Here is a 26717-nt window from a genome sequence, read left to right as displayed (position 1 = left end):
AAGTCATACACAAGAAAAGCAAAAAAGCATTATACTGCTCAGGCAGTTATACCAACGATCAAGGTGGATTTCATATATTCAGGAGTATCAATACATTCCACAAATAATAATACAATTGTATCAGCATTCAAGCAACAAGATGCTCCTCATTATTGCAAAATACAGTAATGGAAAAATTGAGAGAACGTTCTCTTGGTCACATACAGGGAAAAGGCAGCTCCCAAATCTACAAACACCAGTGGAACACACAATGTGTGATGGAAAAGGAAAAGGAAAAGGAAAAGGAAAAGGAAAAGGAAAAAGAGAAGATGCACCTAACAACTAGCATCGGTTATCAAGCTGCAAGCACAGTGATGAAAAAGATTCCATCATAAACCTGAAAACACATTATTTTCTTCTATTCTGCCCTAGATTGGCCAGCACGGGAAGAAAGGATGATGCCGACAATCAGTCCATACAAAGCCAACGCCTCAGCAAAAATAAGAATCAAGATCATACCAACAAAGAGTTTTGGTTGTTGTGCATTTGCTCTGTGCGAAATTATAATAATGTTAGTATATAGGACTTGGAGACATATGAGAAAGATACAACTACTTTAAATCATCACTTTAAATCAAGCGATGACAGGTACAAGATCTAACAATCAAATAAACGGTACTCCCCTGCTAAGAACATTATATATAGCAGCAATGATGGAAATTACGAACAAAGAAGCATTTTGTTTTACAAATTACAATGATACTAAACTGTTTAGAGTCGATGCTTTTCACCTTCCTATACATTTCTGAATGACAATAATAGTTTGCTATGCCAAAACTGATTTCATGATGACATCATATTTATGTTGCACACTCATTTCATAATGACGGTCATATATATATACCTTGATTTCACATCAAGAATAAATTCTGCAGCTTTTATTTCCTAATAAAAATAGTATCTACTAGTTCTAGAAAAAGTGGAAACAAAATATGTGCAATTCCTTAATGGAAAGAGATCAGCATATGTGGGGAAAATGGAGTGATATCTTCCTAAAGGAACTGGTAACAGTAAATTATGTTTTTCCAATTGCGCTAAATATTTCATATGAAGGCAATAAAAGGGTCCTCCACTTCATATAAGTTAACGGCCTGCTTTTTGGCATGCTACAATGTCATCTTAGAATCAATTTCATCTCAAATAGGTGGTAAATTTATGCTAGTTTTAGGATTTCACACTTCAAATTTGAAACATCCAAGTTATAGGGTTAATCCTTCTAATGTCACTACCGCAGAAATTAGTATTAGGTTGCAATTTGATTTATCAAATTTATTCAGTGAAGTCAAAACCACTTATCAAGAAAAGAAGAAAAAAAATCAGAGAACACAAAATTTTTTGCTTGAATTGGAAGTTCCAACTAAATTCGTTGGTGCAACTATGTGTAAAGTAGAACGATTATTATTGACTACATTCAGTATTTTAAAAGCAATAAGCAAAAAAGCGATAAGACTTAAGAGTCTTTAAGCGAGACACGGGACGAGAGAAGGAGAAGGGAAGCGTTTACTTCTTAGAAGTAAAACACATAATTTATTTTACAAATACAAAAAATTACCTAACACGTGAGGTCCTTATTTGAGAGATAATAGTAGAGTATGCATTTTCCATACGGATACTAAGTAAGCAAAGAGATTGATGTTTTCTGGTTGCACCATCTTGAAGTAGAAAGTTGACTCATAAACAGATACAGCTTTCACACAACAAAGTCACTCTTTTTGAAATGCTAAAAAAAATTGTTTCTGTTCTTACAACAAAGCGTTTACTCAACTAACACGGAAGAAGAATCAGATAACATTCAAAGTTCAGACTTTTCTATGAAAACCAAGCACTTTAAGCAGCAATAGCGACAAAGAGAATCTAATGTAAAAGGTAGAGCGCCTCGACAAACATCCCTAAACAGAGTCAATTTACTACACAGTCAAATAAGATGACATTCATCTAAGTTCTAAAATTCTTAGATGACATTGGAGGTGACAATTATTTCATTTAAGGAAAGATCCAAATCAATTCACGTCAGTTGGGATGAACTTACCATGAAAAAGTTTCTATAGTAGTATAATTTTGCACAAAATACATTACAGAAGCCAATCAGTTCACAATCCATTCAGGTGCAAACTAAGGAAAAGTTTGTAATAAGTTATCTATCAAAGAACCAGGAGACTGAGAATTTACCTAACACCAGCATCACCAACAATTCCAATAGCCATTCCAGCGGAAAGTCCAGCGAGACCACAAGCCAGACCGGAAGAAAGGTGCGCATATCCATCAAAAAGGTAATACGATTTGGTCTTGGGGTTAATCCCGGTACTGATAATGACTGCAATAATCAATCCATAAATACCTAACACACCAGCCATAACAACCGGCACAATTGACTTCATCACAAGCTCTGGCCTCATTACTCCCATGGACGCCACTCCCACACCGCTCTTCGCCGTTCCATAAGCAGCTCCCATACCTACAACATTCCACAATTTTCTATTACTTCCTATTCATTGAATCGGAATAATAAACGAAAAGTTTGATTTTCATGTGAAACTTACATGAGAAAACTAGCGCTGCAGCGGCGCCGAGGAAACCGAAGAAAGGCGCAGTTTCATCGCCACTGAAAGTTGACGCCATTGTTTACTCCCACACAGATTTAAGCGGTAACCGATCGGAATTTGGAAGAACAACTTTCTGATTGGCGAGAGAGAATTATTGTTTTTGGATTGTCTGGTTCTTTGTAGTCGCTCTCGATCACACGTTCAAATTTCTCAATTCACTGGACACGTCGTGCTGGCAACTTCTTCGAAGCTTCCATATTATGGGCTTTATGTTCATGGGCCAGATCTATGAATTGACTTTAATTGGGCCGTCCGCTGAAATCTGGGCCTTGTTCTTCTGTTAGTTGAATGGGCTAAACTTGTTGTTCATAGCGGCTTGGGCTGTTAGCTTGTGAATAGTTGGCGAATTGTAAATAAAAAACAGTTCTATATTTTATTTTTTTTACAAAATAATTAATGATTGAAACGTTTAAATCAGAAAAAAAAAAACTAATCAATTGGCAATGGGTACTGGAGACTGGAGAGGGTTAGAAGTGATAGGGAGAGAAAAGTGAACGTAAAGAATCATTTAATTCGATAAAAGAATATGAAATTAACAATACATAATATAAAAGAAGATTTTAGCTATCGTGAGGAAGACAAATGAATACTAATCTCTTTCCTAAAATTTATGACCTACTAAGTTATATGCACGACCAGTATAATAACTTGTTTACACTATCAAGTTAGACATTTACAAGCAAACTTTGTTATATATAATGTTGATTTGAAAATTTAAAAATGAGACAGGTTATCCGCTATAACAGATCAGCATTATATAATTAGTATTCAACTATTCAATGGTGGTAAAATAATTAGTAGCGAGGAATGCACGGTTGAAAAAGCAATTGGAAACTCATCATCAACATAATTTAAATTAATACGCGCTTTTATATACGTGAAAACTATAATCGAGTGATTAACACCACATAGTTTAGTTTTAGTTTATCATTTTTATAAATTATTGTATACGTACATTACCACAATATATAGCATCGTTTTATATTTGATTAAAAAATTGACAATTTGAATAGGAAGAAGAAGTTAGTGAATTAAACACTTGAGAGAATTTGAAACCTTTGCTTGACATGCAAAACATTGCATTGCAGTAATTAATAAGTGGTGGATAAAAAAGGCATGCATATATCCCACTTAATTATTTTATCACTTTTCATCATTAATGTATTTATTACAAAAGCTCCACCCGCACGGCCAATATGAAAAGCTTCTATATTACTCACATTTTTCCCCATTAACACCAAAGATTAATTGTAACAACCAGCACTTGAAGGTAATTGATGAATATTCTCATGCAACTTATGTAAGACAACATACAAAAACTAGTCTAAAATAATGCAAGAATTTAATATTAACATAGCAGAAATTAGAATTTCAAACTATATGAATTCTGAATTTTATAATGAATATACTTTTAAGTAAGTTCTATATTTAATATTTATATTAGCAAATTTATTAATACAAATATATTATTTAAATAAAATCTATGATCGAATTCACATGTGGACTACTACCTCCCTTGTGATCTGTTGATATTATACCAGAAGTATACAGAAGAAGCATCACACCCACGTTCAACTGAGATCATGAAGTGCTTCTCAAGTCATTTTTGTGGGGGGCTGGCCTGACAATATTAGAATCTCTCAAAAGGACATTAATCAGCATCACTAACAAATAATTTAATCATAAATTGCACAGTCGCATATACAAAATTTTATGCGAGCAGTATCGTATCAGACAATTGGATTATTATCAGTTATCACCACTAGATTATACTAATTCATAGTTTTAAAAAAAATATTATATAATGATGTACATTTAATTAAATTTTTCCACGACGAAGCAATGTCGGATGACAAACGATATTATGTGTCTCCGCCCTTATTGCCAAATTACAATTGGTTTTTTTTAAAAAAACAAATTAGTGTTAGTGTAGAATCTAACGAGAAAAGCGAAATTGAAGACAATAACAATAAATTTATAGTCAAAATTAAGATTTTTAATTTATGAATTATGAATCACAATATTATTTTTATTTATTGGGTTTAGGGTTTGAGTCAAAGCTATAAGTTGGCTCCACCTCTAAAATAAGGAATGACTATTAATACATTATTTTTTTTTGAATTTAATTTTTTTGTTTTAGTTATAACTTTTGGTAACTAGAATTTCAATTATATATCCTACTAAAAAAATATAAAATCTTTGATATTAATTGAAGTTAGGTTTTCGAAAAATGGTCCATGAAAATGCCAGCCAAATGGTTCACAAAAATCATGGGTAATAATACTAAAGATACCTTATCGACCAACCTAGATATACTTGGCAAATGGCAAGTTTAAGTAAGTAAAGATTAAGATAGTAAGCTAAGTAACTACTTAAAAAAGAATCACAACTTTTGACAAAAAAAACAGGAGAGAATAAACATGGATTAATCGTGAAGGTGCAAAAGAGAAACGTACGTATCTACAAACCAAAAAACAATAAAGTAGTAATAAAGAAAAAGAGAGAAACACATTTCTGTCTGATCAATGCAAGCAAAAGAATAAAATAGATGTAATTAGTCAATTGGGAAGTGCTATCATTGAGGAACAATCATTTTTTAGTTTTGTTTTTTGTTTTTTTGGACCCCCCACTTATAATCTTGAAAGAAACTCTCATTAACACGGGGCAGTGTTCGAGCCATATAACCATACTGTAATCAACAACGACATTCATCATTATATTGTTTATGGGAGAACAAACGAATCTATGATTTTGAGTTTATAAATTTCAAATTATATAGAATGCAGTTTATTGCATTTCAAATAAATTAGTTATAAATACTACGTACATAAATTATTTTATACAAAAATACACTATCTAAATTAAAGTTATTAGGTTTAAGCAAACTGTTAGCTCCGCTTTTATTTCACCCTAATTTTATACACGATGGAAAGAAGAAAAAATAGCTCTCATATGACCATCAATGGTTTCTTACAATTATTTCTCATTCAGAATTGGCCCAATTCCCAACACTTTGTGTCAGGACATTCCCCCTCGAAAAGAAAAAAATAAAAAAATTACCTTGTTTGTTCTTTGAATCTTCTTTTTTATTATAAATAAATAAAAAATATCACTCCCACAAATTTTTCAAATTGACAATATGTATTGTTCCATCAAAATAGGTACTAATATGGAACATTCCTTGTTGAAAGTGACAAGTGACAAAATCCAATTTTTTTAAAGGTTTTCTTAAAATTTCCCTTTCTACTACTAGGTTGTACCTAGCTAGCTATATAATAATCACATTAGTTCTCAATTAGAATTAAAAAGAATAAAGGAAAAGAAGTAATTAAAATTTGAACAACTTTCATTTCTTTTTACAGAGGTCTACCACCCAAAAAAAAAAGAAAAAAGAAGAGCTCTGCTGACTACGTATAGGAGTTACGTCTAATAGTATACCATTTCGACGAATATCATATCTAAGTTAGAAAAAAATTTATTACATGTTTTTTCACTAATTGGCTATTTACCAAATGCATGCTCACTTGTTAAGACTTTATTTTCTTTTCATTTTGTGATAGAAATCAAAACGTAATATCAAAATATTTTCAAGGAAGTTTGGGTTGTGCTTGTATATACAGTGATGATATACACATGACAGCATCTATATGGTTATCAATCAATCAGTCACTAACAGTAACTTGGTAACTTTTAAATAATATTATGGTCCATTAATTAGGCACAGGATTTGTCCACTTTAATTTTTAACATGATGGTCAATCATCAACATCTCATTTCTAGATGAGGCAAGTACCTCCAAAATATAAATTCAATATATTTTATATCAAAATTAATTCTAGTGATGCTAAAAAGACTACTCTCTTACAATTACTACTAATTATAAGGTGGTAAAAAGTGCTTAAATATTTAATTATGAGTTTTATGGTAAGATGTTATAATCGCGAAAAGTGATATGTAACAATTCTTTTGTAAAATGACATATGTAGTATTTGCTACCTAGAAGAGTTATGTAATCATAATGCATATGCTCCCCCCATCCCCCCTAACCCACCCACCCCAACAATGAAAAGAATCTTGTTTTTCACACATCTAAATATAATAATTTACAAGTATAGTGAAGAGGGAATGGTCGACCAACCTGGTTTATGGTGTTGTAGTGGGACTACTCTGAATCACTTTTAACCAGAGGTCTCGAGTTTGAGCCATGAGTATGAAGGTTGGGGCGCCACCCCCCGCTCCCCCGAATGAGACCTATAGTGTGCAATTCAGATTTAGTTAGGACTTCAATGCAAATTTTGAACATCGGATTGAAATTTTATTTTATTTTAAAAAAAAAGGGAATGATCATAGAAATAATGGTGAAGTTTGTTAGGACCATTGATTTAGAGACAAATAGAGTTTTTAGGAGAGTGATTTTTCTTCTTCACCAACCACCATGTAACCATAAGTCAATAATTTCACTTAACTAAAGGGTAAGATGTTATGTTCTTAATTAGTACAACTTCATTAATTTATTAAATCCCATTATATTATCCGAAGAGGGGGGGGGGGGGGGGGTGTTTGGAGGAAAGTCAATGTCTAATGTATGTCTAAAATCTTGAGAGGACCCCTCTCAAGGATATTCCTTTTGCTCTTTACGCTAACGGGTATTTTTGCATCATAGCTACTTACTTTTTTATACACTTTGTATTGTTACCGAACACATGTTTGACAGAGAAATGTTAAATTTTAAGTATGTGTTTATTTCATTTAAAAAGTTTAAAATTTTAGATGACATATTTTTAATTAATTAATTACAATTTCAAGATGACTCATGTAGGTTTGATTTTTTTTTATGAGCTAAGTATGTGTTTTTTTTTAAAATATAATAGGTGACAATAAAATTCGAACTTAGAACCTTTGTTTACTTTGATATCAGACTACGTACCTCGTCTAATAAAAATTTAAGAAATTAGAGAAATCACATTTATTTACTTAATTAATATTATCAATAAGAAAGGGTAATTTTAAGGTTCAATACATGTGGACAAATAATAATAAGGAGTCGTTTGGTGTAAGATATAAGGTATAATAATCTCAAGATAAAATATAAAATAATTTTATCATGTACTTAATTGGAGATATTAGATTGTCCTCGAATTATTTATCCCATCATTTCCATCATAATGATGTGATACGTTATTACATATTCATGATAGCATAACTTATCTCGAAATTACCTATACTGAAATAACTTATTTCAGACCAAACGACTTAAGATCGAAGAAGAATAATGTGACATGAAAGTTGATGAAATAAGTGAAAAATATATAAAATTGAAATATTAATTATATAAAAATAAAATATATATATATATATATATATATATATATATATATTATTATTTTTTATTGACCTAAAGTTTAGTTTTAAAATTATTCGATATTTATACGGATGAACGTAGAGAAGAGGGAGAAAGAGAATTGGGTTTTGAGGTGGGGATGTTGTGGACCATGGAGTCGAATGGGGCGAATGATGAGGTCCGCCGAATGATGGGAGGTCACCGCCGACCGAACCCCTTTGACGTCAACAACCAATTAGTCCACATCACATACTAGCCGCCCGATTACTTCTTTCCCTTCACCTATCCTAATTACAAAAATAATTAGTAAATATATAATTATTAATTTATAATATATAAATTTGTAACTTTTCCGATTAAATTTTCTACTGGTTTATCTGAATTCAATATATTTTTTATGTGAATCAAATATTTATATATAAAATTTATAATAATTAATAGATATGAATCGATACTTTTACTTAAAAATCTTAGAGATTTAACTCACAAAGATCGAATTCTGAATATATATGATTGTCAATAAAAGTAGAGGTGACAATTTCATTTTTGGTTGTCCACCCGATATTCAATATTCGCATTGGAATCCTGACTAAATTTGAATTGCGCACGGTAGAGCTTAATCGGGGGTCTTCATATCCGATGTTCGAATTAGAAACCTTTAGTTAAGAGTAAAATAGTCTCACCACCTGCATCACAAACTATATTTGTATAGAGGTGACATAATCATTCTTAACCTCGGACCTCTAGAGCAACACCTAGCGCCGTCCTAATTAAGGAAATTTGGTTAATTTTAAAGTGCGATTATACTTTAGCCACAAACTCTACGTTATTGGAAGCCAGCTCATATGATTTCCAACTCCTAATTGCTTCTGTACAAGTCCCACAAACAACCAACAATATATAACAGTACTATTGACAACCGGGAAAAAAAATATTAGTTTACTATAATACTTTACTTGTTGACTTGTTACTTTCTAATGGAAACTTTGGCCGACCATATATATAGATTGATAGATATTGCTTATCATCCTTTATCCTAACAGTAGAAATCTATTTTACCTTTCTTCATCAAAGCTCATGCTCTACTGTTTAAAGATACTGATTTAGAATTTCAAATCAGGCAGTATGTAAAGTTATTATAATACATAAAAATTCTTTTTTATAATTTATTACTGTATGATGGTGTGATAGTTATATTAATGAATAAAATTACAAAGCTGAGGGGAGCTTAAGCTCGACCCACGGTTCTAGATCACCACCAATAATAGATGCATAGCAAAATATAAGGCTCATATAAGAATTATACAAGTCTAGCGTGAGACAAACATCTCTTCTATACAAAATAATTCTTCCTCCGCTTATGCCTTAGGAATTCCATTTGTATGAGATTAAGTCTGTAAGGTCCAATGACTACCATTGATGGAATAATAAATGAAACTTAGTAGTAAAAGCTTATATTATTTCAAATATAGAAAAATGGGTATGATTATATACCAGCTACGGTTGATATACTATTTACTTCAGCACTTGTTCTTGCGTTTCATTTGGTGTACTAGCTACGGTTGATATACTATTTACTGTTAACATTTTTTCTAGCGTCTCATTTGGTGCGAATCCAAATTAGTTTAACAAAAATATAGAAACTAAAAAAAAATCAGTTGGCCTTTATCACTCGAGTTTCCATCAAGTTATTCTAAGGAGCACCTTATTAAAAGTAGATTGAACAAAAAAAAGAAGCAAGTTTTTCAAATATCTCAAAGATATATTCTCGGATTAACTATTTTTAAATATATATATATATATATATATATATATATATATATATATAGCTAGCGTAGCAATTTTTTTTGTTATATTTTTATTTATTCAATGTAAGAAATCTTTATATAGTATAAAGTTATTTCTTTTATCTTCTTCATTTTTTTCCTTTATTTATTTTTAATGTATCATCTCCATAACTTATATCTATTAAATTTTTTCTCTTAATAATATCATTAATTCCATGATTTTTAAGTTTTCATATTCATAACCCCCAACTATTAAATTATATAATTTAAGATATCTTATGATATTTCTTCATTTTTTGTCTATATAAATTCACAATTTTATGTTTCATGAAATCCTAACTCAAAATTATTCTTTGTATTTCATTGTTTTTGTATAATACTATCACACTATCAAATTCATGTTTTAGCTTAACACGATGAAGAAGTCTCTTGGATGTTGATTAGTTTGTCAAAGGAGGTGTCGGATAAGAGCTAAAAAAAATTGTGCACTAATTTTGTAGTCTTATTTCCATCTATTTTCTTATGATTATGGTTCAAAGAACGATGTGTATGTTTGTGTTCTCTCCATCTAACTTCTTTAGTTTGGAATTTAGTAAAAAAAATTTATCATTGTAAGCATGTATTTTTATTTAGATGCCAATTAGTTATTGTAACTTTGTGGGGAATAATACTAATTACTAACCAAGGTTCAAGAATACTATTGTACGGTGAATTATTTATGTTTTCTTTAAAGATTCATCCATCTTTGATAGTATAAATTTATAATTTTGTATTTCATGAAACCCTTCGTCAAGATTATCCTTTTTATTTCATATTTGAAGTAGCGTTTCCTTATGTTACTATTATAGTATCAAATTCATGCTTAAGCATAACTCTCTGAAATAGACTCTCGGATGTTTATGTAGTTAGCTAGAGAAAATATAGACATGAAGAGCTAAGAAATTGTGCATTGATTCATTATTTTTTTTCATGTATTTTCTCATGATTATGGTTATAAGAAAGGTATGTACATTGTGTTCTTTCTATGTAATTTCTTAAATTTGAATTTTTATAATTTTTGGATTTTCGCAAGTTTATACCTTCATTATACAAAATTAGTTATTGTAACTTTGTCAGTAATATGCTAATTACTAATCAAGGTTCAAACGCTACTATTAATAAAGATTAAATATACATTAAAAATTGAAATACAATTTTTTTAATGATGTTTCCTATGATATGAAGAACCATTTATGCTTTCCTCTTTATTCTTTCTAAAACTAAAATAAAATAAAAAGATAGTAAAAGAATTGACAAGGATAAATATATATTGTACTCTAATTTTGTATTTTTTACAATCAAGAATTATTCATAAATAGAATAAAGGAAGGAAAAGAGAAAAATTAAAAAAAAAACAATAAAAACGTATAAAACAAATATTACTACAATAAATCGTAGAGATAAAAATAAAAATATGTCTACTTATAATGAATGGATAAAATATCAAAACGAAAATGTTTCTAATTTTTTTTCTCTCCTAAGGAACTTGCATAAAATTAAGATACATCTCCTTTTCTTTGGCCTTATATTTTACCTAAAATAAATTTAAATATTAAAAAAATAATCCCCCTTAAATTATATAACACAAATAATACACATTTAAAAACAAATAAAAAGTTATATATTTTTGTGAAAACTTATATTTATTATATACATGTACATACTTATATGAGTATATTTTTTTAAAAAAATTACAAGCTTATATATATATATATATATACAAAAAAAAATCATGTATATATACTCTCACTAAAGGCACAACCCTAAAAAATCAAACTATTTTTTCTTATCCAAAAAGAAAAGAGAATAGTTTTACCAATATAAGAAACATATTCAGAGATGATTTAAAATTGCAAAAAATATAAAATTAAGATTCTTTGTAATAAAATTTAACACTCAATAATTTTAAAAAATATTTTATTAAATTAATGAGGTATGTTATAATCGCGTGAAGCACAATCAAATTCACTAGTATATATTAGTATAAATAAAACATTGAGTTGCTTGTAATTTTGGATTGTTATTGGTAGAATAATAACATATTTAATGTAATTTCATATTATAAGCAGTTTTATATCTATCTTTTGGCTCAAGTAAAGCACTATAAAATCACATATGAAAAAGAATGTGAATAATAATAAGAATGAGTAGATATCACTGGACTATCTACTAACTTTCTACCTTAATTCTTGGTTTAATTGGTGTATAGTATAAGTATTCTTGCAATATAATGTCAGTGCATACAATGATACAATAAATCAATTAGTATGATTTATCTATTTTTGGAGTATTTATGCAAGAGGAAATGGGAAGTGGAGTCCAACCTTTGAGTATAGTTGTTCATGATATATGAGTAAAGGCTGTTGCTGTGCATAAGATTTTTTTGGAATATTATACATTATGATATCGTATTCCTTTGTTTATCTTCTACGGAAAGTAGAACAACTTATACGCATTCTGACTAATGGGTAATAGCCACTTTGATTTTCTCCAAAAGCCTATTTCTCTGCTTTCCCTTTTTCCTTATAGTTCCTTCCTCAAAATACTTGTCCATTTTAATCATTTGGTGGAAAGAAAATGCCCCCTGATAGTGACACCAGTGAGGAGTCACGGATCGCCAAGTCAAAAATTTTGTTAAGGGTGTCCAAAATTTAATACTTGACCTATATATTTTAGGGAAAAAGGTCTGAAAAATACTCTAACTTTGACCGAAATTGTTGTTACAATACCAAACTTTATGGAGGACCGTTTACCCCTGCACTATTTAATAGTGTATTTAAAAGGTATATATGTGCCCACGTGGACACATTATGATTTAAAATGATGCAATATTTATGATGTCCACGTATGCACATATATTCCTTTAAAATACAATTAAATAGTACAGGGGGTAAAAGGTCCTTTTCAAAGTTGGAGTATTTTTCAGACCCTTTTCCCACACCACTCTTTGATCATCATTTTCATGAGAATATTTATGGAGCAATTCAGTGAACTCAACGCGGCTGCAAAATTATTCATCAAGTCACATATTACAAAATTAATCAAACTCATCACACTGACTATACCGTTTCTACGTACTAGAAGACTAATTGGTTGGTCGGTTAATTATTAATTGCATATCAAATTCTCAATCTCCTGAAAATGACCCCCCTTCTTTTATAATAAAATTATGGCGCATGAATTTGAATTAATCGAATGGTTTTCAAATAAGGAGTTTGTGACATGAAATTAGCTACACAATATATTGATAATTCTTATTTAATTTATTACAAAATATCTCCTAGCTATTTGAATTTTAAGATTATTCGTAGCTAAATAAGATTAGCATGAAATTTTTACTATTTAACTACAAAATTCCGTCCCTAGCTAATTGCTTGTTGCTTTTCATATGGTACCAAATTAAAATCTTAAATTACAAATAATAATAATATTGCCTCCACCTTAATTTATGTAGTTATATTTGGAATAAAACTTTTTTTAAAAAAAAAACCTTTTAAACTAATTGTAATCTTAATAAACAAGTTATAAACATTTTTGTGACTATTTTCATTTCATTAAAGACGAAGGATCGTTTGGTATGCATGATTATACTCTATTTTGTTGACAAAAAATTACAATCCATATACTATAAACTCAAAATAATTTAATCTCCGTATCAAAAGAGAAATTAAGGAGGTTTTTTTCTCTGTGGGAAGATAGGCAATGACGTCAACAATGGGGACAACTTTCAACCCATGCGCAATTAAGCGGTCCACCCCCTCTAATACCCCCCGCCCCTTCCTCCCTCTTCTCCTTCTCTTTTAATACAGTACTTGCTTTTATTTCAATCTGTGGAAACTTCACTTCTCTCTGTCTAGCTCTCTCTTACAATATTCTTTCAGTTTTTTCTGTCTTCTTCTCCATTTCATAAACCCAATCATTAGCTACTACCTTCGCACTGATCAAGCTAACAAAAAAAAAAAAACACTGCAGGTATATATAAAAGCTTTTTACATCACTTATATATATGCATTTCATGCAAACATTAAAGTAGTGTCCGAATCAATTTACGTATAAATTGAATCCCCTATCTTGCATCATGGATTACTATAGTGAGGATTGCATTATTTGTAAAAAAATAATATTGTCAGCGTTATGTTCTTGTGTTGTGTGACTCTGCCAAGTTTTGTAGTCACGATACATTGAGATTTTCGCTCTTAACTCTTCGAAATTGCTTACATTAGTAAGTTAATGAAAAATATGGTCCTGCGTATTAGAGTGCACCTATCAAAGAAATGAGTCAGAAAGGTGTCAAGTTCATTCTAGACAAACAGACAAGTGGTTCAGATTATTCCTTCTTTGGGATGATACATTATTTTCTTCCTTCAAACATTCAAAATTTTCACACACTACCTATATAGCTAGTGGCTTTTCGTCTTTTTTTTCCCCCCCTTTCTTTACATGCCCTTTTTTGGCAAGCTTGAATATATCCCATAATACACACTATTCCTTTTTGCCTCCTACTCTTTTTTTTCTCCTTTCAAACCAAAGCGTGCCTAATATTAGTATTGTTTAAAGCCATCCAATTGTTTATATCCAACCAGATAATAAACACTTCATATAAAGTGAAACGAAAGAAGTATTACTACATGTTTTTTTCTTTGACAAAAACAAATTAATTTTGACGACTTTTTTGTTTATCCTGTAATTGATGACCATTTTGTAGGGTAACGGTGTTATATTATTATACTAATATATGTAGAGGCCGTTTTTGATCCATCATTCAACTAGACAAGACAGCATCATTAGCTCAAACTTGCACTTGTCCCGTTTCCTTCAATTCTAATGAAACGTGAAATATACCAAGAGAAAAAGAGTGACTCTTCATCTCCCTCGACAGCAAAGCTTCATCATTTCGTTTTCTTTTCTTTCCTTTTCATCTCTTCTTCTTTAACCCCACCATTAAATTAAAATCATATCATCCTCAGAAAAAAATATTTTTAAAAAAAATAGTACTAGTAACTTAGTAGGTTATATTAGTCTAACACGCGCTCATTTGACCACCAAATGGTTTGATGATTACATTTGTAGGGTTCATAATATGCTACATTTAAATAGCTTTTCATAGATGTTACATTTATATGGTGGCTAGTATTACTATTTGTTTCATGTCCCATGGGTTATTATTGGCTATGACTTTGTAGTAAAAGAGGTGTAATTATATAGATATATTAATGTGTTGAATGATCTTGTCTTTTGGTGCTGAATTTTATGCAGAAGTTATAAATTAAAAGAGTGATCATGGATACAAACGAATCATGCGTTCCACCTGGATTTCGATTTCATCCAACAGATGAAGAACTTGTTGGATACTATCTTAGAAAGAAAATTGCATCACAAAAGATTGATCTTGATGTTATTAGAGATATTGATCTCTACAGAATTGAACCATGGGATCTTCAAGGTATGGTCTTCTTCTTTTTTTTTTCATGTTAGGGTTTTTTACACCACAAATCTAAAACAAAACTGAAATGAACCATACGATTGGATTTTCACTAGAAGCTCAGTCTAGAGTTGATCGATGAATTCCCTTGAGCTAGCCTTAGTGGTCAATAAATATAAATAGTGAATCTAAGCGGCGCTCTCCCTTCTATCTATCTTTAGTTGAATGAATGAACTTTTGGATTCATTTATGTCCAATAAACTTCAAACAAAAAGACATTAAGATACCAGAGTACTTGAACAAACAAGTGCGTAAATATCACAAGATATATACGGTTTTTGCTAACAGTTTAAACTTTTAGATAAGAAAGTCGTATACTAGCTCAACTACATAATATTTAAAATTATATTTTTGATTGTGAGCAGATAAATGCCGGATCGGATATGAAGAGCAGAATGAGTGGTATTTCTTCAGCCACAAGGATAAGAAGTATCCAACAGGGACCAGAACTAATAGGGCAACAATGGCTGGATTTTGGAAGGCAACAGGAAGAGACAAAGCTGTATACAATAAATCAAAACTTATAGGCATGAGAAAAACACTTGTCTTCTATAAGGGTAGGGCACCTAATGGACAGAAATCTGATTGGATCATGCATGAATATCGTCTCGAATCTGAAGAGAATGGTCCTCCACAGGCAAGTTCTTCATCTAATATTCTTGCTTACTAATTCAATTTCAACTTCTCTTCTTACTATAAGTTATATACACTGTCATTGCTCATAAGAATTTTCTTACACGATAGTAATCTGTCTTATTTTCCACATTTTAAAGAAGTTTAAATGTACTCTCTACACATCTTTTTGAAGGATCTGAGTGTGAAAAGAATTTTATACTAACGATATATATAACTTAAATTTTTTTATGGAAAAGCAAATTTTACAAAGACAATTCATTAAACAAAAAGATTACACAGTCAAAAACAGCAACAAGAATTAATCCTTTGTTCTTTACATGCACACCACTTTTATTTAGTGATCTAACTACAGTAGAGTACATACTAAAGATAATTTCCAACACCTTCAAAAGTCAAAAGACATAACTTTTTGAAGCAAATTACAAGTGTGCTTTCCTTATTAGTCCCTTTTTGTGAGGTCATTGAGCTTTCACTCTTCCAAAAGAGATTTTCCCATATATATATATATATATATATATATCTTATTACCTACAACCCCTTTGACTAACTTCTTATATCTTTACCACACAATTCAGATATGTACTCCACTAAAACAAAGAAAAAGGAAAAAAAAAAAAGAAACCTTTAGATATAAACTTTACGAACCTTCTTATAACCACCAAGTTAAAAGGAAATCACATAGAAAGACAATTAGATGAACTATCATATCACTGCTAATTACTATAATTAACTGAGTTTAACTTTTTTACACAAATTGAGGTTAACTAATTTAAATTATAGGTGTTAGAGAATATAATTAAGTAATGAATTAATTAGTGTGCTCTCTACAATAATAGGTAACCCATCCACAAAAATGGAAGTAGTAACCTTGAAAATGAGACAAGTTATAACTTGTTACTCTCTCCGTTCATCTTTATTTGTTCAATATACTAAAAATAGTTGTCCAACTTTACTTGTTCAGTTTGAAAAATCAAGAGATAACTAAGTATAATTAATAGGGATGATATATAATAAGGGGTGTATCAGATCAAACATGGATAAGTAAAGATAGATGAAGCGAGTATATCAAATTAAAATGCATTGATATAGTATGCAAGTTATTAAATCCTATAATAATTAGTAATTTACTTTATTGAACTGTTGCAGGAAGAAGGATGGGTGGTTTGTAGAGCATTTAAGAAAAAAATTACAGGACAAACAAAGACTAATAATATGGTTGAAGGATGGGAATCAAATTATTTCTATGATGAAGCAACTACTTCAGTAAGCTCAATAGTGGATCCTCTTGAATACATCACAAGACAACCTCCTCTTCTTTCAAATAATAATTTCAACATGCTACAAAATAATCTACTATGCAAACAAGAAACATCAATGGAAGCAGCCGAAAACAATCTCAACTTTTCTTATACAAATTCAGATCAATTCATACAGCTTCCACAGCTCGAAAGCCCTTCTCTACCACTTCTAAAAAGGCCAATTAGCTCCATGTCTCTCGTCTCCGATAATAATCATGAAGAAGATGGAAGCAAAAATGTAACGGCTGATTGGAGAGCACTTGACAAATTTGTAGCGTCTCAATTGAGTCATGAAGAGACAACGTTATACGAAGATGATCAGCACAATTGTTCCGATTTGGGAATGTTGCTATTGCTGAGTGATAGAGGAGAAGGGCCTAAGCTGAATGAGATCTTGAGTTCGAGCTCTGAGGATTGTGATATTGGTGTTTGTTTATTTGATAAATGAAGAAGAAAAATGATCCATTTGAAACTATTATACATATATATATTATTATTATATATATTATGTAAGTAAAAGTTATTATTTGTGAAATTATTAATGAGTGAAGAGAACCATCCATTGTACGTATTGAAGTTGATTATATATAGAATTGCTAGGAGTTAAGAACTAGTACAACTAATAAAAAACTTTATACGTGCATGTGATATTTAAGAATTTCGATCGTGTTTAACCATATTTTTACCATATTGGTATTCTACTTCTTCTTGTTTACTTTTTTACATCTTCCTGTCACGTAAAAGATAATTACAAGTAATTATTTTGCAAAAACTCTCACTTCAACTTTGTGTTGACCCTCAAAACTAGTGTATTTATCACACCTTTCTAGTTTTGCAACTCAAGTTAGCTACCCTCAATCGATCGAGTTAGTCACATCTGCATTAGGAGTAGAGTGAGAAGTCTGGATATTGATTAGGCCGAACGCAGTAATTTTACTCAAATATTATTTTTGTATGATGAAATTTCTCAAATATGTACAAACATTAAGTTTAGAGTTCAACTATTAACACTTGAGTCATAGTTCTAAAATTTGAAACTGATGAAATTAAAATCATAGCTCCGCCCGCTCGGCACTCCGCGTCTGATCTATATACCATATACGTTTAGAATAAATCCAAAGATTCCATCTTTAAAAAGGAATTGGAGAACATAAAGTAGTATCCTTCTTCTTTTTTTCTTCTTATTTGAGGAAACTATTTCATGCAAAGGAATAAAAGAGAAAAGAATATTTGACAAATGTATGAGAATGGTAGGACTATTGAAAATTGACCAATGGGGAAATGTTTTGTAATGGTTTAAAGGGGATATTAGATTGATCATGAAAAAGAGAAAAGCATAATAATAAACATGGCATGTAGTAGAAAATATTAGCAAAGGCAAATAAGAAGAAGAAAATATATGTTATAGTGGGCCAATGTGTTGGCTAGCATGCGTTGTATGCACCATCGCAATGGCTTCTATTTTGGCATGCTTTGTCTCTTCTCAAAAGTAACTATTTGGACAATAGTTGATTGAAATACAAATAGTATAAAATGTAGTAACCAAGTTAAAAAAAAAAAAAAAAGTACTCCCATTTTCTAATTTATGTCATAATGTTTGACTGCTCACGAAGATCAAAGAGAAATCAAACTTTCAAAATTTATGATATTGAAGGATAAAATCATAAAGTAATCATTTATCATTCTTTCTGATCGATTTAAAAAGAAAGATTGTCACATAAATTGTCTTCGCGGATTGTTTCTTGTATTGTCCTGCTAGTGACGTACACATGCGAAGTCCAAACTTAAAATTTTGGCATTTACTAGTTTGATACCAATCAGTCTTTTTATCATGGAAATTGGTGTCCGACAATAAAGTTTAGAACAGATTTTGTATTTGTCGAAATCTAACCAATTAGTTCAGGCCCTAAATTTTTCTTCTACTTTTTGTTTCATTCTTTTTGTTAGAGGTGGAGAATTCAAACTTTTTTTAAAAAAAAATATGTTCATGATCATATTAGGCTTGATGGTCGTAAAAGTTACAAATATTTACATTTTTCGAAACGTTATTTTAAAATATCTCAGATGTTTGGTTACTGCTCATGAAAATGTTGGACAAATAATTAAGTTGTTTGTCAATCAAACTCAATTAAAAACATCCACATAAAAAGGTAATTACCGTAGAAAATGATTTATCCCACACAAATTAAATTCTTATCAATTCACCACAAGCTTGTTGATCCGTGAGTAGTTAGCTTCCTCTAAATATCAAGTAAATAATAATAAATAAATAAATAAACAAACAAATAAAAATAATAGAATAACTACTAGTCTCAATCCAAATAAGTTGGATGAACTATATAAATCCTTACAACCATGTCTCTCTCTATTCAAGTAGTAACTAAAAGACAGAATATTCACCTTTCGTTTTTCCTTTTTGTTTCTTTCAAGGCTACTTTTAGAGTTTTTGTTTTTATTTTTATTTTCTGATATCCTCATTAAAATTTAATTAATTTAAATTCGAACCGTTTAGGACTCCATTCAGAGGAAACATTCCCTACCAAAAAAAAAATCCATTTTCAGAAATTGAGTCCAAAATATCTAATTAAAAAAAGGAACAAATTCATCAACTACATCACATCTTTTAATGGTACTACTTTGAGAGTTACATTTCAGCTAGGTATACTTTTCTTTTTCTTTTACAAATCCTCACATTGGGGGTTGGGGTTGGGGTTGGGGTGGGGGGGAAGACCAGAAACAGTAACATATGATAATGCCTCCTTCAACGGGGTACAAAAAGTTGTCACGCCACAGGTGAGATGGAGAGGTATGTTTTATCATATAGTACTAATGCTCCCCTAATTAATTAATCAAATGGGACACATTACAGCTTTTCTTTTTTTCACGTAGAAAACCCAGTTGCAATCATGAGTTACCCTAATACTATATGAATATCTAAATAATTTTATTACTATATATTAAACTGCTCTATCATATGTTGAACAATGGGGAGGAAAGCATGCCTTATTAACAATTTATATCTGTACATTAGTTACCTAAATTACTCAGACAGGTACCCTACTTTTTATCATTAATTATTTAGTATATGTGCATAATAATTTCACCATCTTCCACGCCGTCCTCTACATAGCTATCTTGCATCTCCAAAACTGTCACAGAAATGGTTAATAAACAATTGAGAATTTGTTTAACACATGTTCAGTTTTCCACATGTTGTGTGGTCCAAATATCATCACCTTCAGTCCTGCAAAAAATGACGATCACTCATGGTGACATAAGTTAGGCAATAAAGCAAGTAATATTTTGACCTAAAATGGGCATTGCGAGTTACTATGCATTGCAATGTAAGCTATAATGACAACTAGTAATTGAGCCAGGATTTTCACTAAAGGGACCCAAAAAAACAAAGTAACAACACGAAGAAACCAAAGAAAAGCACCATACACAATAAAATAATTCGATAGGGAGTTTGGATAACCCCTTTAGCTCCGACCCCTGATGGCATTCCCTTAGCTATAACTCTATAACCATACACGTAGATAAAATTTTAAGTAGCAGCAAAGGAATAGTAATATAATCAAAAACTTGAAGGGGAGAAAAGTCGAATAGCATGACAAATAGGGCATAGAGTGTAAGGGTGATTGAAATTTACAGGTTCTAATGGGGGAAACAAGTATAGTGGTCATTCAATTAAAACTTTAGCTCATTTAGCATTTTGAGTGGGTCATTAGCATAAATGAGTGCTCAGGAGCTTATGTTAATGAACAAAGATCAAGAACCAGGAAAAGATGCATCAAAATATTCCTATCTCAAGGAAAAGAAAAGCCATCCAAACTCACTCTAAAATCCATAGGGCCAATATATAATCAACTATTTCTGTATTTGTGCAACTCAAACTTCATCACCGGAGGGCTGTAATGTTTTCATAATTGTCAGCAGAAAAACATGTCACACTACTATCAACCATCAAAGAAACATGCAGCAATCAATCTATGAATTGCACATGAAACATGAAGGAAGTGGGGAACAAGTTGTGGTGATAGTTAAAAGGGATATTGGCACTTTGCAAAGTGACTAGCTACCAACCATACTAAGATGCAGGCATAATGAGACTAATCAATGCAAATCCGTTCAAGTATACAATTACCGGAGAGTGGTTAACATTACCGCTTCAAACAAAACAAAACTCTATCAGGGGATACATGGCAATCCAAGCCAAAACACAAATACTTGAAAAACCAATGCCTGCAAAAAATTCCAAATTACTTGAATCGTCAGTGTATTAAATGTTACTCGACACACTTTCCATTTTAGTCCGTCCCAAAAAGAATGACACTTTTTCTTATTTAACAAATATTTAATAACACTGTTAGCATTTTACCCATGTTGAATCCCATTTATTTGGCAAAGAAGTCCACAAAAATGTTTTCTTTTAAAAAACAATCATATATTTTAAAGAGTAGTTTTGAAACATTGCAAAGTCTCCCCATATTTCTTTAACTTTGTTCCTAGTCACACTACATCACATAAATTGGGGTGGAGGGAGTAGTACTCAGCCACCAACAGCTTATTTGTAAGAGAAAAAAAAACACTTCCATTCCAAAAAACTTAGAAACTTCACACCAAATTAGAATTGAATAGTTTAGGGAGTGGGTTGGAGTGTGGGGGTTACATGCTTTACAAGCATCCAAAGTAATTGTTCAGCATTGTAACAAGTCTTATCCCAGTTATGGTCTGTCCCTATTCACTAACCTTAACCATCAAGCTTCAGGTGAGCAACAAAATAGATGGGGTTAGGCCTCCATCCACATATGCAGTTGGACCACTGGTGTAGAAGAGATCCCTTGCACTTGAGATGTTTGGCCAAATCACCAGTAGCATGTGACTTCCACTAGTCCTTCGGAGTGCAGGAATAGAAAACAGAGTAGATCTCTTTATCGAGGCACCAAACTGTTAGTCCCAATTTATGTCAAATAAGAATACCTGCAAAGTACATTGGATTTTTCTCCACAGCTGAAAGAAACACATCAATGGAAACAACAAACAAGATGAAAAGACAGAAAAAGAATACACAAAATACAGAGAAAAACTAAAACAATCTGACAGCAACATAAATCCAACTTTTAAGCCCAAATAGATGATGTGACATTGTTAACAGACATACTGAAAAGTAAATTACCATCACAAAAGGATCAATGGATGCAAATTCATCTAGTTTTTATCCTAAAGAAAGACATTGATGATTCAATCGATGTAATAAGATTCCCAATAACCAAATTCATCTGTTATTCTAGTGATATTTTTTTCAACTTTTCTTTGTCCTCTTACAGATTGATCCTTTCTTGTGATCTTGCTGCAAAGTTCAACACTTTCAAGTGTTCCAATTCCAAGAACCTTAAATTTAGTAACAGTGAGCAACTACAGATAATATCTTCATCGTTTTCAGTTCAAGCAACTCAGATATTTCAACTAACATGAAAATATTATAAGTTCATAAGACCTATAAGTTCATAAGACCTATAAGTTCATAAGACCTACAACAAATGGAAGAAAATTATCTCAAAAGACCTACAACCTCTTCGAATCCTTGCAGATTTGGCTAAAAATAGATCCTGATAAAATAAAAAGATCCATGTAGACAACAGAAATTAGTAGAAAATGTAGAGAACTTGTAATGTTAGAATTTAAGTTATTGAACATTGGCATGAAACAGGTGCAGATGAAACAAAGTAGAAAGTGGGGATTCATATAACCAATACCAACCAGTTTGGGATTGAGGTGTAGTAGTTGTTTATAAAGAAAAAGGGGAAGCATCAAAGCAACTATGAAAAAAAAAACCAGTCAAAGGCACAAACAAATACCTTTCAAAAAGATCAAAGGCACTAAAAGAAATCTAACATTCATATCAAAAGAGGGCCCAAAAATACCATATACATACAAAAGCTAAAAATTGCACCACATATATGCACCACGTGCTTGATTCAGCTCCTGAGTTTTCAATGTCAAGCATTAATTGATATATAAACGTGAGAAAACTGAAGTCAACAATTTGATTTTTTTTCAGATGTATCAACAATGACATAGAACCCTACTCATCAAGGACAACCAGGATATCGCCAAAGGTTGCGCTCTCAAACAGAACAAGTAAAGGCCTCTTTGTGGCACTTGAATTGCACAAACCAATTAATGAGTAACCTCAAATCTACCAAAAAAATGGAAATTGAAGAAATCCCTATTGCCATCAAACTTCAAAAATAGAACAGAGGAAGCTGGATGACAATGGTGAACAGAATTAAGCAAATAAGATAAAGAGGATTAACAGGCACGAACAAATAAGTTACCTTAAAGGGTTCCACAGACCAGGCACTAAAAGTAAGCCTGAGGATCATAAGCTTAGTGCAACATTTGGAACTATTGGGTTTAATTTACTCCTGACAGGTGAATGAGGAATCCATAACTATGATATCCAGATTCTTCCAGTGGTTGGTGCAGACTTCCTTACAGCCGCGTGAACCAACAGTGATATCACGATACAAAATTAATCAGATCAAAAGCTAACAGCACAAACTCACAGCTCAAGTAATTAGCCAGCCACCTTAAAAACATTTTTTTGCACATAACAAATTCACGATTTCAGTTACACCAAGTATATTTGTGGCAAGATGAACACCAACATACTTAATCTGACCTTGATCCCACAATAATCGCTCAGTATGATAATAGATAAACAGTGTGATCAAAATGAAATACATTTGGATTACATAAAGTGCTTCATTATGGAAAAACTCTGCAGGAACTTCATTAATTTTTTCAACCATTTTATCGCCGAAAAGCATTGCCTTCTGAACCTTCTGCTCTCTGTGAATAATGTGTTCGGCGACGAACACTTTCCTCAATTGTGGAGCTTCCTCCCTTTCCAGCACCATAAACACTTCTTTGAGCAGCGTCCAGAAAATTCCTACCACCAGACGAGCCAGCATGTACAGCTTCCTTAGCATCTTTTTCCTCTGCCTTCTTAAGTCTTTTCCATCTTTGCTCCTCATGGACCTCAGCATCTTTCTGCATCTCCCGTAGACGGGCAGCTCTCTCTTCTTCAGAAAGCCTAACAGGCTTGCGAGAGTTATGACGCGACTCGTGCCTTGGAGGATCGGATCTTGGCTGCTCACGAGAGTTACGATGGGATTCGTCCCTTGGTATATCAGATCTTGTCTGCTCACGAGAGTTACGATGGGATTCGTCCCTTGGTATATCAGATCTTGTCTGCTCACGAGAGTTACGATGGAATTCATGCCTTGGTATATCAGATCTTGTCTGCTCACGAGAATTACGATGGGATTCTTGTCTTGGCAGATCAGGTCTTGCCTGCCTCTCATGTTTCACAGCTTCATTATCATTCCTAATCTTAGATTTTTCTTTGTCAAAATCATTGCCTCCTTCAGGATCTCGTAGGAGAGACAATTTCTGATCATTAATCCTCTTGTCCCTGCAAGACTCTCTCTTTCTCCTGGAATCATCTTCGCTCGAGTATTCATCTGGATCAAAGGTTTGTCTAGGTGAAGAATTCCTCAAATGCTTCGATTTCGAGTGGTGATGCTTTGATTTCTTGTCTCGATGTTTATGTCTGCGTTCATCCTTCTCTTTCTCATCATGCATCTTATCCTTATTTTTCATTGTTTCAACAGATTTACGAATCATGGCCATCTGGACAGGGTTGTTTTTCACACGTGCAAGGGCTTCTTGCTCTCGCTGACGAATCATAAGCAGGGGATCAGAATGGAGTTTTCTCCAAGCATCATTGGAAGATTGTGGCTTGTCCTCAAATAGAGCTCCTGGCACAGATGCTTGCGGTTTGGCAGAAGAACTGGAATCAGCAGCAGTTACAGCAGCTGTTACAGGTTCAGCCGGCTTGGACAAAGATTCAAACCCACTAGAACTTCCCTTTCCAACAGCTAATCCAGAATCATAAAGAAATTCCAGCCTCTCTTGCCTGGTAACCAAGCCAGCTTGTTCCTGGAGTTGGCGAAATTCACTGCGCTCACGCTCCTCCTGGATCTGCTTGCGGAGCTCCTCCAACTTCCTCTGTTCGGCGTCATGCTTCTGCTCTGCTTTCCATACATTTTCAATGTTGCGAAGACTCCCCGTGTGCCATCCCTTCTTATTAAGAAACTTCAGAGCCATCAAAAATCCACAATACTTAACACTGATTCCAACTCCCAAATAAGACACACTATCAAAGGACGGAAATTTCTCTCTTGCTTACCCTTAATACCTGCAAATAAAAGCAACCAAATGGGAGAGTAAGTCAGGAATGAAAATAAGTACAAACAAATTTCGTTACCAACTTGTCTAAATCAACTAAAGAGGCGATCTGGAAGCTAAATAATAGTTTGGATTTCCGAGATAGATAGATAGATAAGAGATTCGTTTTAAATTCTTAGTTGTTAGTTGCAGTACATCAGTAATCAAAATTGTTAACTTGAATAATTAGAAGGATTTGACAAATACTTAGATCTGTGACTTCCCCAAAGTGCTGAAACTCCACAACCCCAAATGAAAACACTCCATCTTTTAGCCTCTGATTTTACGTTTTCTGATTTAAAAATCCGCAGAAAGTTTATTGGTAATACTTCAAGGGAAGATTAGTACCACAAACCCGCCTTGAAGCAATAACAACATCGAATGCATATAAGAACGCAAAATCAACTTGAAAATAAAAAAAGCACTGTAGAAAACGGATTGAAGAATTTCTATCTACGATAAGAGTTGACAAAGAAAAAAAGCATTAGAAACAATTCAAACCTAGATAAACTTTACCAATTAACATAAAGAAATCTATTTGAATTAGGGTTTTGGAGAATATCTAGAATAGGAGATGAAAAAAGGGAGAGGGAGATGAAGAAACTTACAGGTCGATTACCGCCGAGGAAGAGATTCGTACGTCGCCGGTGGAGATTTGACGCCGCCGATAGTATAATAGTATATCGAATCAACCCGTCTGATATTTTCTTGATATTTCCTTTTCCTAAACTATTTATTAGTTATTACTCCCTCCGTCCCTTTTTAGTTGTCCATTTTAGAAATGACACACAGATTAAGGCAACAATGATTAGCACAGTGAAGTTACAATTTTACCCTTATGACAACTTTTCATTTCAAAATTACAACCACTTATTTGAATTAAAGTGAAATAAATTGGAGGGAAACAACATACACTTTTACAATTTTCAAGAAGTGTAAATAAGGGTATAATAGGAAAAAATTTGTTGTCCTTTCTTGATTTGTCAAAATGGACAACTAAATAGGGACAACTAAAAAAGGAAATATGGACAAGTAAATAGGAACGGAGGGAGTACTACTGTATTATATTACTATAAAATAATAATTGCATTAAATTTGCAAATAATCATTTACTAATATCCATACATTATAAATAATAATAAAAAATAGGTTCTTAAAAAAATATTAGCAATATTCCAACATGAATTTGATTAT

At 31.9% G+C, this 26717-nt stretch overlaps 3 protein-coding genes across 4 annotated transcripts; 1 reads left to right on the top strand and 2 right to left on the bottom strand.

Moving 5' to 3' along the window:
- Positions 1-2835, bottom strand: LOC125822144 (V-type proton ATPase subunit c2). The gene is made up of 3 exons (XM_049501521.1): positions 2580-2835; positions 2209-2494; positions 1-530 (listed from the first exon to the last, which is right to left on the bottom strand). Exons 1-3 carry the CDS (start codon positions 2656-2658, stop codon positions 398-400), a joined length of 498 nt encoding a protein of 165 aa, XP_049357478.1. The 5' UTR covers positions 2659-2835; the 3' UTR covers positions 1-397.
- A 12230-nt stretch (positions 2836-15065) lies between these two features.
- LOC125822138 (NAC domain-containing protein 37-like) lies at positions 15066-17673 on the top strand. The gene is made up of 3 exons (XM_049501515.1): positions 15066-15252; positions 15657-15932; positions 17078-17673. The coding sequence occupies exons 1-3, from the start codon at positions 15090-15092 to the stop codon at positions 17671-17673; spliced, it is 1035 nt and encodes a 344-aa protein (XP_049357472.1). The 5' UTR covers positions 15066-15089.
- A 6150-nt stretch (positions 17674-23823) lies between these two features.
- Positions 23824-26231, bottom strand: LOC125822162 (uncharacterized). 2 transcript variants are annotated; one of them, XM_049501541.1, is made up of 2 exons: positions 26132-26231; positions 23824-25494 (listed from the first exon to the last, which is right to left on the bottom strand). In XM_049501541.1, the coding sequence occupies exon 2, from the start codon at positions 25401-25403 to the stop codon at positions 24045-24047; it is 1359 nt and encodes a 452-aa protein (XP_049357498.1). In that variant the 5' UTR covers positions 25404-25494; positions 26132-26231; the 3' UTR covers positions 23824-24044. The 2 variants fall into 2 exon arrangements, with proteins under 2 accessions (XP_049357498.1, XP_049357499.1); XM_049501542.1 differs by lacking the exon at positions 26132-26231 and adding an exon at positions 25680-25783.
- Positions 26232-26717: the final 486 nt, after the last annotated feature.

The sequence above is a fragment of the Solanum verrucosum genome, unplaced genomic scaffold, assembly GCF_900185275.1.
Source record: "Solanum verrucosum unplaced genomic scaffold, falcon-dt-bn FXZP01000103.1, whole genome shotgun sequence".
Taxonomy (NCBI): Eukaryota; Viridiplantae; Streptophyta; class Magnoliopsida; order Solanales; family Solanaceae; genus Solanum; species Solanum verrucosum.
The sequence above is the reverse complement of the archived record's forward strand: the minus strand, read 5'-3'. Positions and strand labels throughout refer to the sequence as shown.

Coding starts and splice junctions, on each gene's coding strand:
- LOC125822144 (XM_049501521.1), bottom strand. CDS start 2,658: ATGGCGTCAACTTTCAGTGGCGATGAAACTGCGCCTTTCTTCGGTTTC. Junction 2,495..2,579: donor TGCAGCGCTAGTTTTCTCAT/GTAAGTTTCACA, acceptor GGAATGTTGTAG/GTATGGGAGCTGCTTATGGA. Junction 531..2,208: donor GTTGGTGATGCTGGTGTTAG/GTAAATTCTCAG, acceptor AATTTCGCACAG/AGCAAATGCACAACAACCAA.
- LOC125822138 (XM_049501515.1), top strand. CDS start 15,090: ATGGATACAAACGAATCATGCGTTCCACCTGGATTTCGATTTCATCCA. Junction 15,253..15,656: donor TGAACCATGGGATCTTCAAG/GTATGGTCTTCT, acceptor GATTGTGAGCAG/ATAAATGCCGGATCGGATAT. Junction 15,933..17,077: donor GAATGGTCCTCCACAGGCAA/GTTCTTCATCTA, acceptor TGTTGCAGGAAG/AAGGATGGGTGGTTTGTAGA.
- LOC125822162 (XM_049501541.1), bottom strand. CDS start 25,403: ATGGCTCTGAAGTTTCTTAATAAGAAGGGATGGCACACGGGGAGTCTT.